General features: G+C 40.5%; 1 protein-coding gene across 4 annotated transcripts in view; it reads right to left on the bottom strand.

Moving 5' to 3' along the window:
* Positions 1 to 17,083, bottom strand: part of Esyt2 (extended synaptotagmin-like protein 2) — a 297,125-nt gene that overhangs the window by 35,796 nt on the left and 244,246 nt on the right. For all 4 annotated transcript variants that reach the window (XM_067136116.2, XM_068225186.1, XM_068225187.1 and 1 more), the window contains one exon: positions 1,277 to 1,373. In XM_067136116.2, the coding sequence (XP_066992217.2) occupies positions 1,277 to 1,373 (97 nt within the window). The remainder of the gene's footprint in view (positions 1 to 1,276; positions 1,374 to 17,083) is intronic.

Below are 17,083 nucleotides of genomic sequence, written 5' to 3'. Positions count from 1 at the left end.
CGAGTTTCTGTGGTGGGTGGTAATGTGGTATGTTGTTTGAATATGATGAGGAGTGTGTTGGGACGGACACATACACCTAGTCCCAGAGCCAGAAGAATTAATCAAAGCGATTAAAATCCTCAAGCCGGCCGGGAATCGAACCTGAGACCCTCTGAACCAAAGGCTAGTACGCTGACCATTCAGCCAACGAGTAGGACAGTTTAATTACCGTTTTATAATGTTTAATTTTGGACCCCCATGAAAGGGGTTTTCTTGTTTTATGTATCTTGTCAGTTGGAAGGCCAGTTCAAGTTTATTTTTCCTGGATTCCATGGCTTTACATTCCACAGCATTTCAACTAATCTAAGGTCATCAGGTCATCAGCAAAAATTCTAAACAGATTAAGTTTTGTTTGGAGCTTCCAAATTGTATGTTTTTTTTTTGAGTTGACCCTGTAAAAATGAAATGTCGTATGGCTTTTATTGCCGTGATATCCCAGGATGGGTTTGGCTCGCCAGGTACAGGTCTTTCTATTTGACGCTCGTAGGCGACCTGCGCGTCGTGATGAGGATGAAGACAACACATACACCCAGCCCCCGTGCCGGGAATTGAACCTGGGACCCTCTGAACCGAAGGCCAGTACGCTGACTGTTCAGCCAACGAGTCGGACAGTTGACCCTGTTCCACTCCCTCATTATATATTCTAATGCACAACTAATAATAAATTATTATTATTATTAAGTTATTTGTTTTACAGTACCCTAATTACTTTTTATGATTTAGAGAGACGTTCAGGAGATAGAAATGTATCCCACAGAAGGTCTAAATTTACCAACACGAGGCTGATGTATTAGAGCCCTTTCACCAGACTGAGCTACTCATCCTGGTAGAACATTTCATACTGCATTTTCTTTTAAAAGGCAGTATTTTCTCTTCATTTTGTAAAGCAGATGCTAACAACTAACTACATAAAAATATGTTATTCGACAGCTTCAAACAAACGAGGAGCATTGTTTCAAATCGTATTACGTGCAATAATCATACTGTGAACATAACAAGTTTTGAACTGTTCGCTGTGGGGCACATAATACAATGCGATTTGAATCATGTTTGTCAGCACTAAATTTCCATGGGATAGAATACGAAATGACCTGATCTAACTCAACAGCGTTAAAGAGCAATCACAATTGATGAGAAACTACATCAAAGCATGTTCTGGCCTCGAATGCATTTAATACATTTTGAAACAATGTTCCTCAACAACTTGAAAACTATTAGAAATATATAGCGTGCTTACTTCAGTCTTGCGTTTGGAGTCCCTAGAACGGTCCGGCAGGAGATATAGCTTCACGTACGGATCTGGAATGTTGCTTGGATCCTTGAGGGGAAGATTTCTATAAAAAAGAGAGGAAGAAAATAATCACACACACAAATTTCTTTTTTATTTTTTATTTTCACAGCTGGGAATGGTATTTTTAAAAGATTAGGAAATTAACTTATAGTCCATTTTGATCAATAACACCTAAGACTATTTTCAAACACACGTATGAAATCATTATTGTTCATCATCATCATCATCATCATCATCATCATCATCCTTTCATGTATTAGTCCTATAGAAGAACTGTTACGGTCTATACAAAATATTTGCATTTTCACGCCATCTTTTCCTGGGGCGTTCCAGGGATCTCTTCCCACCAGGGCAGTAGTTTATGACTGCTTTGGGGATCCTGCTTCTGTCCATCCTGTTTAGGTGTTCTAGCCAATTTATCTGGTATTCATAGATGTAATCCAATATAGGTCTGCTTTTAAGATCATTCAGCACTTCTGTATTTCTTTTGTGTTCCCACTTAGTGACTCCTGCTGTTCGTCGCATGTATTTCATTTCAGCTGTACTTATTCTTCTCTCATCGCATTTCCTCAGGGTACATGCTTCACTTCCATAGCAAAGTACAGGTCTTGCCAAGGTTTTGTAGATTCTTGTACGGGTGTGTTTTTGAACTAATGATGGTCTAAAAACTTGATTATTGATTCCCAAACATCTGTTGAACTTGGAGATTTTCTCGGGTATGTCCAGTTCTTCAAAGAAAGACAGTTTGTAGCCGAGGTATTTAAAATCATTTACTCTTTCCAAAATGTTCTTATTTAAGCAGATCTTGCTTCTTACTGGTTCCTTGACACAGAAAGCCATTATCTTAGTTTCCTCAGGGGATATTTCCACTGAGTACTTTTCTGAGACTAGGTTTAGGTTATACATTGAACGCTGTATTATTATTTTTAAAAAAATTTTATTTGCAAATTGACCACTGAGGATCACACAACAATTTTTTTTTTTTTTTTTTTTGTCTGAAGTTTCCTCTCCCTCCAGTACTCCTTCATGTGAGTGCCATCCGTCCGTCCGTCCGTCCATCCAGGCTCTTCGCATCTTTTTTGAGTTGAATGAGTTGAAACCCTTACAAATTTTTAATCATGGTCCGAAATGCTTTCCTGTTTAACATGCAAACTTCCCGGATGTTGGTCTTCTCTAGATCTTTACGAACTTCCTTAATCCAGCCCGTCGTCTTCTTGTTTCACAGGTAGTCAAATAACTTTCTGGTTAGTCTGGTTTTGTCCATTCTGTACAAATGTCTGAGAAATAATAACCTTCTCTTTTTCATGGTCTCTGAAATTTTCTCCACATTTTTGTAGACTTCATTGTTGTTCCAAAGTTTCCCGCCGGTTTCAGCCTGAATTGGGCCCAAGATTTTCCGTATTATTCTTCTTTCTAGGATCTCCAGCTTCTTCAATTTGTAATTCACCTTATTTTGGCATTTCAAGAGATGCATTTCTTGTTGTAGATGTTTTTAGTCAGTCTATAAGCTCTCTCCACTTTTGAGATACAATTGTCTACAGCAGCTTTCTCTAGTCCATTCTCTTGTATGATTTCATCAGTATATTTGAACTTTTTAACCCTCTGAATCTGTCCCATTTCTGTTTCCAGGAATTATTATTATTATTATTATTATTATTATTATTATTATTATTATTATTATTATTATTATTATTATTATTATTATTATTATTATTATTATTATTAATAGAGGCAGCTATTTTTCACAAAGTGAAAAAAAAATTTTCTTTTCAAAACTGCACACATTTGGCTTAAATTGCGAAAATCTTTACCTTTAAGCAAAATCGCAAAACAATTGACGAAATCATGTTGAATCACGCTTTGATCCAAGAATCACTTATTTATTTATTCATATCAGAAGCATACAGTTTACATAACATAATGGTACTTAATGACATACGTATCAAATAGTGTGTGCTCAGAATTTTGTCAAATCACGAGCATTAGGTGTCGCAGCCATCAAGTCCTCCATTGTGCAACTTAAAGGACACTTACTACAGTTCATGAAATGGGCTATGGTTTGGTCTTAACACATTCACATAGACTGGATGTGCTAGGAAAGCCCCATTTTACCATATTGATTCTTGATCTACCAACCCAGTGCAAAGCCTGTTCAACAATTTCCAGGTAGACCAATGTTCCTCATGTCCCGGAGGGAGATGTTCAATTGGTAGCATCCAACCAGCAAGTTGAGGATTTCTAGTTCTCCATAATCTCAACCTTGTGGATTGAGCAGATTCGTTTAGATCTTCAGTTGTATTCAGAAAACTTCTCCTAGACCTCAATCTTCGGTGGGCAGGTTCATATCCGTACAATGGGTCTGCACACGAGGAAAGTGCTTTAGTTCTCTCTTCTGCTAGTTGCTTTACGTCGCACCGACACAGATAGGTCTTATGGCGACGATGGGATAGGAAAGGGTTAGGAGTGGGAAGGAAGCGACCGTGGCCTTAATTAAGGTACAGCCCCAGCATTTGCCTGGTGTGAAAATGGGAAACCACGGAAAACCATTTTCAGGGCTGCCGACAGTGGGGTTCAAACCCACTATCTCCCGAATACTGGATACTGGCCGCACTTTTTAGTTCTCTCATTCATGGATGCAACTTCTCTTCTAATATCTGGTGGGGTGATTCCAGCCAAACAGTAGATTCTATCTTGTGGTGTTGGACTCAAACAGCCAGTGATAAGTCGACATGTTTCATTTAGAGAAATGTCAACTTGTCAAGAAGCATAATGAAAGGTGATTTAGAAAATGATCAAGTCTCTTATCTAATAAAGCAACTAATCATCCTACGAGAATTTTCAACATCAGAATACTGTATTTTGAACCATACACAGTGTTTAGGGACCTAATTGGTAGTTTAAATCTAGCACGCAAGGATATTGATGTGCTTGCCACTCTTCTTTCACTGAAATAATTTTGTGGAAGCTGCAGTAATGTCTGACAGGGAGTACAGCTCTCGCTGACCTGTTCGGACTATATAAACTGGGCCCTCCTTCTTAAAGTGGTAAGATTTTTTTTTCCAAACATCCATAGTTTGATATATGTAGGGCCTAATACGTGTTTTCATCAAAAGCCTAACTCGTGTTTCTGTGTAAAAATAAAAAGTATTGTTTTACTGCAAGTATGCTATCAACTATGTTCGGTTTAGCTTTTACTGCTGATAAATGGAAATAAAATTTAGCAAAATTATTGACGAACTAATATAAAAATAGCGAAAAATATACCAAAAAATAGTTTTCTAAATGACTAAATTAGGCAAACATTTTCACCACAATAAGGTGCTTCTAATTATTACTATACTATGGAACAACAAACTGCCTATGAAATGCACAAAGAGAGGCTACATGCTGCAGGAACATGGATGTCTACAGACTGCAGAAGCATGAGAGAATGTAGATGTCAGGAACACAAAGAATTCAAAATAAGCTGGAGATGGTTTGGCCACTTGAAGAAGATGCCATAAGAGTGACTGGGGGTGGTGACTATTGTTTTAAGAGGAAGTACAACTGGGCAACCATCCTCTAGTAACATTAATCAGAGGGAAACAATGGAAGGGATCCGACACTTCGAAAAAGAAGGTATCGTCCAAAGGAACACGAGAAAACAACTATGAAAACCTTTCCTGCTAGGCTTATAAAATAACAAGTGCATTGAAAGATGTAAAAAGCGCCAGACAACAAATATGAAAACATTTGCATGGGTGCCCGTAAAAATATCAAAGTACCGTATTACTGCAGATCACACTCTTTCTAAAACAAATTGTAGTAGAAGACTTATTTCGGACCAGTGGGTTAATAACCCTTTTAGGACCGGGTATATTCAAGGAGGGCGCGCCTCAAAAGACCAGCTGTTTAGCATGTGGTATGGTGAAAAAGACCAAGGTGTTCGAGGCATATTTTTCACATCTCCTTTCAGAATCCTGTAACTTAGTCTGCAAGAAAGTTTTCTTTAAGATTTTTTTTTTACAAAATCTTGAGAAAGCAACCCTTTTTCTTATGAGATGTAAATGGAGGCAGTTTGAACAAAATTAATAATTTAAAATAAACAATATTTTACATATGCACTAAAAATATTTTTATATGTTGAAATGAAATATCTGTAGCTTCTAAACTAAGCAAAATTTATCCATAGCAAATGTATTATTTACATTCCACACTTCATTTTCCGTACTATCACAAATTTTATTGGAGCTCGGATTGAAATTAATTAACAAAATATTGTTATTGTCAACTTAATCTGGTTTAAAAAAAACAGCACAGCAGTAAGCACACACTGTTTATCTACAGACTATAGATACAAATCCAGTACCTCTGAATAACACTAATACACACCTACAATATAACACACTGAAACAGACCCAATAATGTTTTAAAATGTTTCCCGTTGTTTTCCACACATACAAAAACTTATTTACAAATATGTTCTGCAATGTACACACCATGGCATTTTTCTTGGCATTTGGTACACAGAGTTCTTTAGTTGGTCCTATAAGGGTTGAAGATTAATAATAATAATAATAATAATAATAATAATAATAATAATAATAATAATAATAATAATAATAATAACAACACCAAGAACAACAACAACAACATACATACATACATACATACATACATACATACATACATACATTATCATTATAGACTGTTATGCCTTTCAGCGTTCAGTCTGCAAGCCTCTGAGAATTTACTAAACGTCGCCACAATCCTCGATTTGCAACTAGTGTTGTGGCCTCATGTAGTTCTATACCTCTTATCTTTAAATCGTTAGAAACCGAGTCTAACCATCGTCGTCTTGGTCTCCCTCTACTTCTCTTACCCTCCATAACAGAGTCCATTATTCTCCTAGGTAACTTATCCTCCTCCATTCGCCTCACATGACCCACCACCGAAGCCGGTTTATGCGAACAGCTTCATCCATCGAGTTCATTCCTAAATTAGCCTTTATCTCCTCATTCCGAGTACCCTCCTGCCATTGTTCCCACCTGTTTGTACCAGCAATCATTCTTGCTACTTTCATGTCTGTTAGTTCTAACTTATGAATAAGATATCCTGAGTCCACCCAGCTTTCGCTCCCGTAAAGCGAAGTTGGTCTGAAAACAGACAAATGTAAAGATAGTTTCGTCTGGGAGCTGACTTCCTTTTTACAGAATACTGCTGATCGCAACTGCGAGCTCACTGCATTAGCTTTACTACATCTTGATTCAATCTCACTATATTACCATCCTGGGAGAACACACAACCTAAATACTTAAAACTATGTACCTGTTCCAGCTTTGTATCACCAATCTGGCACTCAATTTTGAATTTCTTACTTACTGACATCAGTTTAGTTTTCAAAAGGCTAATTTTCATACCATACTCATTGCACCTATTTTCAAGTTGCAAGATATTAGACTGAATGTTTTCAGCACAATCTGCCATTAAGACCAAGTCATCAGTATAGGCCAGACTGCTTACTACATTTCCACCTGCCTGAATCCCTCCCTGCCACTTTATACCTTTCAACAGATGACCCATGTAAGCTACAAACAGCAAAGGTGAAAGATTACAGCCTTGTCTAACCCCTGTAAGTACCCTGAATCAAGAACTAATTCTACCATCAATTCTCACTGCAGCCCAATTGTCAACATAAATGCCTTTGATTGACTTTAAGAATCTACCCTTAATTCCATAGTCCCCCACTATGGTGAACATCTTTTCCTTCAGTACCCTGCTATATGCTTTCTCTAGATCTACGAAACATAAACACAACTGTCTATTCCTTTCGTAACATTTTTCAGTTACCTGGTGCATACTGAAAATTGATCCTAACAGCCCCTCTGTGGTCTAAAACCACACTGGTTTTTATCCAACTTCCTCTCAACCACTGATCGCACCCTCACTTCCAAGATGCCAGTGAATACTTTGCCTGGTATACTAATCAATGAGATACCTCAATAGAGTTGTTGCAATCCTTCCTGTTCCCTTGCTTATAGATAGGTGCAATTACTGCTTTTGTCCAATCTGAAGGTACCTTACCAACACTCCATGCTAATCTTACTACTCTATGAAGCCCTGCCTTCCCACTATACTTCACCATTTCAGGCCTGATTTCATCTATTCCTGCTGCTTTATGACAGTGGTGTTTATTTACCATCCTTTCCACTTCCTCAAGCTTAATTTCACCAACATCATTTTCCTCCTTCCCATGAGCTTGGTTGTTAGCGACATCACCGGGAAGATTCCCTTTTAAATTGAGATGATGTTCAAAATATTCTCTGCACCTCTCCAGTGATTCCCTGGGATCTATTATGAGTTCACCTGAATTACTCAAAACACTGTTCATTTCCTTTTTCCCTCCCTTCCTAAGATTCTTTATTACTGTCCAGAAAGGTTGTCCTGCTGCTTGACCTAGCCTTTCCAGGTTATTACCAAAATCTTCCCACGACTTCTTTTTGGATTCAACAACTATTTGTTTCGCTCTGTTTCTTTCATCTACATACCAATCCCTGTCTGCCTCGGCCCTTGTTTGGAGTCATTTCTGATAAGCCTTCTTTTTACGTTTACAAGCTGCTCTCACTCCATCTTTACACACAGTTGTTCCTAAGCATTCCCTTGCTGTTTCTACTACAGCCTCCCTGTATGCCACCCATTCACTTTCTATATCCTGAACCTGCTTACTGTCTACTGTTCGAAACTTCTCACTAATCATATCCATGTACTTCTGTCTAATTTCCTCGTCCTGGAGATTTTCTACCCTTATTCGTTTGCAGACAGATTTTCTTTAGCCTAGGCCTAGAGATACTTAGTTCACTACAAATCAGATAGGGGTCTGTATCATCGAAAAATCTGCGAAAAACTCGTACATTCCTAACAGATTTCCTGAATTCAAAGTCTGTTAAGATACAGTCGATTATGGATCTGGTACCCCTAGCCTCCCATGTGTAGCGGTGAATAGCCTTATGCTTGAAGAATGTATTTGTAACAGCTAAACCCATACTAGCACAGAAGTCCAGCAAACGCTTCCCATTCCCATTAGCTTCCATATCTTCCCCACATTTACCAATCACCCTTTCGTATCCTTCAGTTCTATTCCCAACTCTCGTATTGAAATTGCCCATTAGCACTATTCTATCCTTGCTGTTGACCCTGACCACGATGTCACTCAATGCTTCATAAAACTTGTCAACTTCATCCTCATCTGCACCCTCACATGGTGAATACACGGAGATAATTCTAGTCCTAATTCCTCCAACTGACAAATCTACCCACATAAATCGCTCATTTACGTGCCTAACAGAAATTATGTTGCGTGCAATGGTATTCCTGATAAAGAGCCCTACCCCAGACTCTGCCCTTCCCTTTCTAACACCCGTCAAGTACACTTTATAATCTCCTCTCTCTTCCTCGTTATCTCCCCTTACCCGAATATCACTTACTTCCAGCACATCCAGATGCATCCTCTTTGCCGACTCAGCCAGTTCTATCTTCTTTCTTCCATAAGCCCCATTAATATTGATAGCTCCCCATCGAATTCCATTTCGTTCGCCAAGTTGTTTCCAAGGAGTCCCTTGCCTGTCAAATGGGAGTGGGACTCCATTGCTCCCATAGGTCCGAGGCTTGCTTAAAGTGTTCTGAGCTCGGTAAATTCATGAAGCAGGATGCTGCCCTACTTGCACATAGTCCAAGTGAGGATCTCTCCTCTTACGGGTTATGGACCACCGGTGAATTGTATAGTCCTAGCCGCCTGAGCACAAGATGGGTCACGACTCAGAATATGTCCGAGATGCCCACTCCCATTCCATAGCAACTGGTATCCCAACTCTAAGGACCACTTACTAGGCCACTCAGCTGTTGCCCATGGTTCACGAACTAGGACGTGACTACTATAATAATAATAATAATAATAATAATAATAATAATAATAATAATAATAATAATAATAATAATAATAATAATATCATCATCATCATCATCTTATGACGCTGGGCGGCAAGTAATCTAGTGCACACTTCTCAGGTTTTTCGTTTGTTTGTTTGCTTATTTACGGTATCTCCTTTACAAGTGGATAATCATTTTGAGTACAATTTTCCATTTCGTGTGATACAGCCATCGCCTTTGTAAATAATGAGTGTTTCTCGTAAACATATAACACTTTGTGAATTGTAGGCAGAACTCAACAAGAACTCTGACGATGACTTGTTAGATTTATCAGATTTCTGGAAAGGAGATACCGTAAATAAGGAAGCAAACAAACAAACAAACTATAAAATTGAGAAGAGTGCACTATGTTACTTGCCGCCACACGTGGTGTATGTTGAAACGGCAACAGCAGACTGCACAGCTCGACAATAAGTTTAGCACGGGCTGGCGAGTGCGAGATGGCGCCCTGCATTAGATGTGCTGCACTGTACTTGTTGGTGTTTATTTCATGCTTTGACTCTCATACTCAATCAAACTTTAATCTAACAGTCCCAAAACATCTTCAAGACACTTAACATAGCGTCATAATATTCATGTGTTAAAATATTTGGTCTACAGCTATCCTTTTATTCCAGTGACGAAATATCGCCAGCTGGTCCTTTTAGCCAGTGTGGCCATTGACGATATATCGTCAGTTGGTCCTTCTCGTAAGGATTGTCGCTGACTGTATATCGTCAGCTGATCCTATAAGGGTTAAACATTATTTTCTGGTCACGCTCTTAAAAAATGAATTGGAGGTTACACTCGACCTCGACCACGTGCGACTGCAACTTTGGCCGCAATTTTGAATCAACAAAACTCTGGTGTGACCAACTCAAAGGTGCGAGTTTCAACATTCACGCTAGCTCTGCGTGCTTAAAGATGCAGATGCCAGTCCACTTTCCGACTGATTTTAATCTTGTCTTCATTAGTAAGGAATTTCACATTTTTTCCAAATCTATAACTAGGCTGTCACAAGACAAATATGCACCACACTAGTCAACTTCATACTATTATGTTCCTAATCCAGCTGTAGGCTACCAGACGACAAATATTCAGTACTCTTCACTGTACCACTCAACACAAAGTCAATTTATAATTTCCGAATGGAATGCGAAATACAAGGACAAACAGACTCACTCTGGTATTCAGCAATCTCGCTGCTAACCGGCAAGCAAAACTGAACATTCCTGAGGCTAACAGCCTGCTCTCCGAAGCTGCAACTTAACCTGTGAAGTTCAGGAATTCAAGGTCTTTTCCCCATTATCACGCAACTATAGTGAGGGCTCTTTCATACCTGAGTTGGAAATCATGTTCCTTTCACAAGGGATGACAAATAACATTTCCAAGGCTACAAAAAATGTGATCGTACTGAACGGTAATAGCGAAAATTAGTGACGCGATAAGTGAGGTATTTTTATATAAATTTAATATAATGAGAATCTGGACTTCGAATTTACGACATGCTAAGCAGGAAAATGTGTTAATGAGGAATGCACTAATTAGATTTCACTTTATTTAAATCTATATCTTATTTATGTGCAAGAAAGTTATATTAACATATTTAAACAGTTTTATACCTGCCCTGTCCTGCATTACCACTGCTGAATGTCACGTGGCTGAATGTTGGACCCACACACACAGTCATCATCATCATCATAATAATAATCATCATTTCTTGGTTTCTTGTCAGGAACATTGTGGTCAAAGTATGTTCGAGGAGTCCTGTGAGGGTTCATTCTTTTCATGTGACCATACCATTGCAATCTCTTCAATTCCAGAGTCTCCAGCAAGCTTCCTTCCAATCCAAGCTGTTGTCGGATATCCACATTCCTTATTTTATCCAGCGATGTCATTCTGCGCAAACTTAGTCCATTTTGGTGCATGAAGCGTTCTGCCCAACCTCTACTTGATTTAAAATCCTTCCCCGCAGTAACAAGAATCTATGCAATGCTTTAAACTGCATCATTTCATAATTTAGAGCGTTGCAGTTGTCTCTTGTTTCTCAAACTCAATACTTCAAGTTTACTTATCAAATTACTTGCAATACTTGAGAAATCCCTGAAAGTCTTGAAAGTGAATCTGACCATCTTCTAATCAATCAAAAAATTGCCAAGACATTGACAGAATTGACCCTTGGTATTTTAGTACTAATGATGTGCGACAGACCGCTAGAAATGCTGGGAATCAAAATAACAAAAAATGGCTTTGTCATTTTTGACCAAGGGTTATTGTGTGTGGTGGCCCAGAAAATAATGCACCACAATTTTTTTCTCAGCTCCCAACAATGGTACGAATGCAAAACTTTAGATATGAATTCTCTGAAGTTTTCGGAGTGCACACGTGAAGTTTCCGTTTCTTCCAACAGACAGCGTACTTGCCACCGTTTTTGGAACATGTGCCACTCCTTGACCACTGCAGGATGTTGTTTCAACATGAATAAGCTCCAGCGCATGCGGCAGTGGTCATCCGGAACCATCTCCATGCGACGTATCCTGATAAATGGATAGGAAGGGGAGGACCTATCCCCTGGCCCACCAGATCGCCCGATCTTACGCCCATGGATTTTTTTCCGTGGGGCCAAGTAATACAACTGGTGTATGCACAGGAGCTGGCCAGTCCTTGTCACCTTAGACAGCTCATAACCCAGGCATGCCAATCCGTTTCCCCAGAGATGTTGCAACGGGCTAGATGGTCCTTACAACATCGCGCGCAGCACTTTATCAACCATGGAGGTCGTCAGTTCGAGCAGGTGCTGCATAAAATGACGTGGATAACTGAAATCCTGTCACATGTTCCTAGCCTCTATTAACCGAGCTCCATACCAACAGCCCTTTTCATGGCCAAATAAACAAATCAGACTGTGAAAAATACCGCTATTAAGTATACAACGCTGTCACATCCCACGCAACTGGCTTAAAAAACGTACTTTCATGGGACTTGAACCTTCTAACCCTCAAGTTCTGTCAAATATCACATCGTACCGTGCGCCAGCCATGTGAGCTACCAGCGTCACTTGACCTACGGCGCAGACTTCCCAGCCTATACTGGCCACAGACCATCATCTCCACACCCTCATCCAACCCAGCACCATACACAATGCAATGATATGTACAGTCTTTTACAGGGTCAAATAAACATATCAGTCCTTGGAAACTATAAGTATGCAACCTTACCACATCCCAGGCAATTCTTATGTGGGATTCGAACCTCCTACCTAGAAAATTGTCCACTATCACGTATCTCAAATGATGTAGATATTGATTCCCATAGGGAACCTAAAATATTTGTCCCAAATGAGTAAATTTATAATACCAATATAATGGTCCGTTATTGGACATTATAAATTTTCCAGCTAACTCATTCTTGGTTGCCTGCGTTTCGCCCTCGTGTGCTAAGTTAGGCTCGTCAGTTGGGACTTAGCACACCACCCAAGACGCAAGGCTAGTGCATACCGTGGAGGCCACTGCATAGGCTACTTGAAGCCACCAGCAGTGCCAACGCACTATGAGAGCTATGTCTCATTTTCAAAAATTGATGCCTGCCTGGCCATCAAATGATGTAGATATTGATTCCCATAGGGAACCTAAAATATTTGTCCCGAATGAGTAAATTTATAATACCAATATAATGGTCCGTTATTGGAATGAGTTAGCTGGAAAATTTATAATGTCCAATAACGGACCATTATATTGGTATTATAAATTTACTCATTCGGGACAAATATTTTAGGTTCCCTATGGGAATCAATATCTACATCATTTGATGGCCAGGCAGGCATCAATTTTTGAAAATGAGACATAGCTCTCATAGTGCATTGGCACTGCTGGTGGCTTCAAGTAGCCTATGCAGTGGCCTCCACGGTATGCACTAGCCTTGCGTCTTGGGTGGTGTGCTAAGTCCCAACTGACGAGCCTAACTTAGCACACGAGGGCGAAACGCAGGCAACCAAGAATGAGTTAGCTGGAAAATTTATAATGTCCAATAACGGACCATTATATTGGTATTATCACGTATCTCCCCGCTCGCTTGCCATGTGAGCAACTGCGATACTTAACCTACAGCACCTACTTCCCAGCCTAAACAGTAGCGTGCTCCCGGTCTGTGCGCCCACCCTCTGTTTTAAAGTATGTGTTCTGTGTATCTGTACTCGTTTTACGGGTTCATATAATGAATTAATAGTGGATCTCGTGTTTCCTGCTGTCTTCTAGCCTGTAAACACACATCTACTTATATTACCCCGTTTTATGGAGAGGGACTGATGTCTTTCAGAATGTTGCCATTGATGCTTTCACGGCCCATACTTATAGACATGATATAGGCTTTTGGGCTTATGTCGTGTTAAGAAAATAAGGTGAAATTCTTTACGTTTCACAGAGAACTGTGCTCTGGGTCATCAGAAGAAAATCTTGACTGTCCACGAAAGGCTTCTTAAACAATGAGCATTTGAATTTAGACATTATAACAGAAGTGGAAATGGTACATTCATTCGTCACCAGATGGCTCCCTGGACGTGGTACAGCACTAGCGTTCGAAGCGGAAGCTGACGGAACCATCAGAATCAGTCTAAGAGGGTCACGTAACGTGTACATAACATATGACATAGACAGGTGTATGACATTGACACAAGCCTGGAATGAAACATCTGGCGATGAGGAAAGTACGAATTTGGAAATTAAAAATGAAAACCTACAACCTGTTTTCCAGTCATTGACCGGGTCAGGGATGGGATGAATGAAGCATATACAGGCTGTTATTACAATGGGGTCGCCACTCCCAAGGTGAGTTATTAATGAGTGATAAATGCTATGAAATGATAATGGAGAGTGTTGCTGGAATGAAAGATGACAGGGAAAACCGGAGTACCCGGAGAAAAACCTGTCCTGCCTCCGCTTTGTCCAGCACAAATCTCACATGGAGTCGCCGGGATTTGAACCACGGTATCCAGCGGTGAGAGGCCGATGCGCTGCCGCCTGAGCCACGGAGGCTCCACGAATTTGGAAAACGAGATGAAATAACAATAGCGAAAGGACAGAGAAGGGAACTAACTACCTATGTAAATCCTTAATGGCTCGCAACCAGGTATTACTTAATTGATAGCCAGTGTCCCTGTTGAAACTGTTAAGATTTCTATGTGTTTCCACAGCTTCCCAAATAATCCTGGACCTGTAGTGTCTAGTGAGGGTAAGAGCTCGAGCATCTTGGAACGTGACATCATGACCCGACGACAGTGTGCTCAACTATTACTGATTTGTCTGGCTGGTTGAGACGAATATTATGTTCATGTTTCTTGATAAGGGTACCAATGGACCAGCATGTTTGGCCGATGTATACCTTATCGCAAGTACAGGAAATTTCGTATACCCCAGGATGTAAAAGTGGTGACAATTTGTCCTTGGTTTTACCCAGACTGTGAGCAATTTTAGTGGCAGTGCCAAACACGATTTTTATATTGTGTTTTCGGAGGACCTTGGCAATTCGATCTGTGGTGTTATGAATGTAAGGCAAGTAGGCAGTTCCCTTCACTTCTTCCTTCTGTGAGCTTTGCTTGGTCATTTCTCTGGGATGGAGGGCTCTATGAATTTGCAAATCGCTGTAATCATTACCCTTGAACGCGACTTGGAGCGTGTCCATCTCCACCTGGATATTTGATGGCTCACAAATTCGTCTCGCCCTTTTGGTGAGTATTGTGAGAATGCCTTGCTTTGTGCTGGATAGTGGTGAGAATCTGCATGAAGATAGAGATTTGTGTGGGTAGGCTTACGATAGATGGTATGTCCTAAGGAGCTGTCCGGTTTCTTTCTTATTAGAACATCCAAGAAAGGAAGGCATCCATCCAACTCCATCTCCATCTCCATAGCTCAGAAACAGACGGTCTCTTGCACAAACCCGAATGCTAGTAAAACTGTCGTCAATCTTTCCAACAAATCCTTGGACGAGAACCAAATGGCAGTTGTAGCTAAGGGTCTTAATTTCGCTGTCGCTCCCTCTAAAATTCCCACTGAGGAGTTAATTACTTCCGTTGAGGCAGCCATCCACAAACTACCTACGGATGAGGCCGAGGAGTTTAGACAGAAATGTGTGAGGCTCATAAGGTCCGCTGTTGTACCCGCGCCCAATTTAACAAGAGGCAAGAGGAGAGCTCTGAAGGAACTTAGAGATGATTCCAAACTGACCATTTTCTCAGGTTATGGACACTGATGAGTATAAGAATTACATCTCGGCTATATTGTCAGAACCTGTTTACAGACTGAGCTCATGTGACTCCACCACTAGTGTGCCCAATGCAACTGTGAAGCTTTTAAGGCAATCTTGAATTCCAATAGAGGAGGCTAAACATCTGTCCCCGGGGGATGCAGGGCCACCTAGATTATATGGACTGCCTAAGATGCATAAAAAAAGATGTTTCCTTCAGAACTATTGTCAGTGTGATACGTTCTCCTACGTATGCTCTGGCTAAATACCTAAGCAAACTGCTTCAGTCACACATAGGACGTACTGAATCATACGTCAGGGACTCTCGGTATTTCGTCAACAAGCTGTCAACCATAACCCTCCAACCTAATGCACTTTAGGTGAGTATCCATGTGGATTCCTTGTTCACTCAAGTGCCGATTGACTCGGTCATGTCTCTCATTGCACACCTGTTCCCTGAGGACATTACTAAGCTATTTTACCACTGCAGGACTTCCAGCTATGGGAAGTTCACTTTCACCTGTAGTGGCTAATTTCTTTATGGAGCATTTTGAGGAGGAGGCTATTGCTTCGGTGCCCATCAAACCTATGATATGGTAGGGGTATGCTGATGATGCATTTGTGGTCTGGTCTGGGCAGAAGGTCCTGAGAAACTTCATCTATTTGTAAACCACTTAAATCAGCAACAACCTTCAATTAAATTCACTATGTAGATGGAGTCGGACAGATGCCTTCCTTTCTTGGATGTTCTAATAAGAAGGAAACTGGATGGCTCCTTAGGACGTACCATCTATCGTAAGCCTACCCAGACAAATCTCTATCTTCGTGCAGATTCTCACCACCATCCAGAACAAAAACAAGGCATTCTCACGACACTCGCCAAGAGAGCGAGACGAATTTGTGAGCCATCATTATCCAGATGTATTAGTGTGGCATTTCATCCAGGAAACGTGTCTGTTAATGATAGTGGTTTAGTGGTTTCTACTTTTGTATTATAATATCACAGCACTACTTGAGATTTTCCATGATGAATGGAATTTATAATGCTTTCAGAAATTATTATGTGCAACTATAAGGGGTGATCAAAACGTTTCTGTTCGACGGCCGTTCAGTCCTGAATTGGGATGCCAATCAGGCAAAACCGCCGTGATCATAGAGCCATTCATCCCACCATCACACCCGGTTGAAGATCCCTTGTGTGGTAAAACACCATGTCCTGCTGCGTGACCTAGTCCGTAACCACCTGCTGCATATCCTCGCCTGACAAGAAGCGTCGACCCTGCAAGGCTTTTTTGAGGGAACCAAAGGCGTGATAATTGCATGGGGAGATATCAGGACTATAGGTCTCATCCACTGCTCGCTTGTTGTTGCCCGTAATGGATGAGGCTGGCCTCCCAGATCGACCGGCGTCTTATATCGAAACGAGACTCACACGGAACTTGGTGCACCATTCCACAACAGTGATTTTGACAGACATGCTGCCCCACACTCAGTCTTCATTCTCAGATGGATGTCCAACGGTGCTTGTCCTCTGGCAGCAAAGAACAGAATAACAGCACGTTGGTCCTGTTT

The sequence above is a fragment of the Anabrus simplex genome, chromosome 1 (assembly GCF_040414725.1).
Source record: "Anabrus simplex isolate iqAnaSimp1 chromosome 1, ASM4041472v1, whole genome shotgun sequence".
Taxonomy (NCBI): Eukaryota; Metazoa; Arthropoda; class Insecta; order Orthoptera; family Tettigoniidae; genus Anabrus; species Anabrus simplex.
The sequence above is the reverse complement of the archived record's forward strand: the minus strand, read 5'-3'. Positions and strand labels throughout refer to the sequence as shown.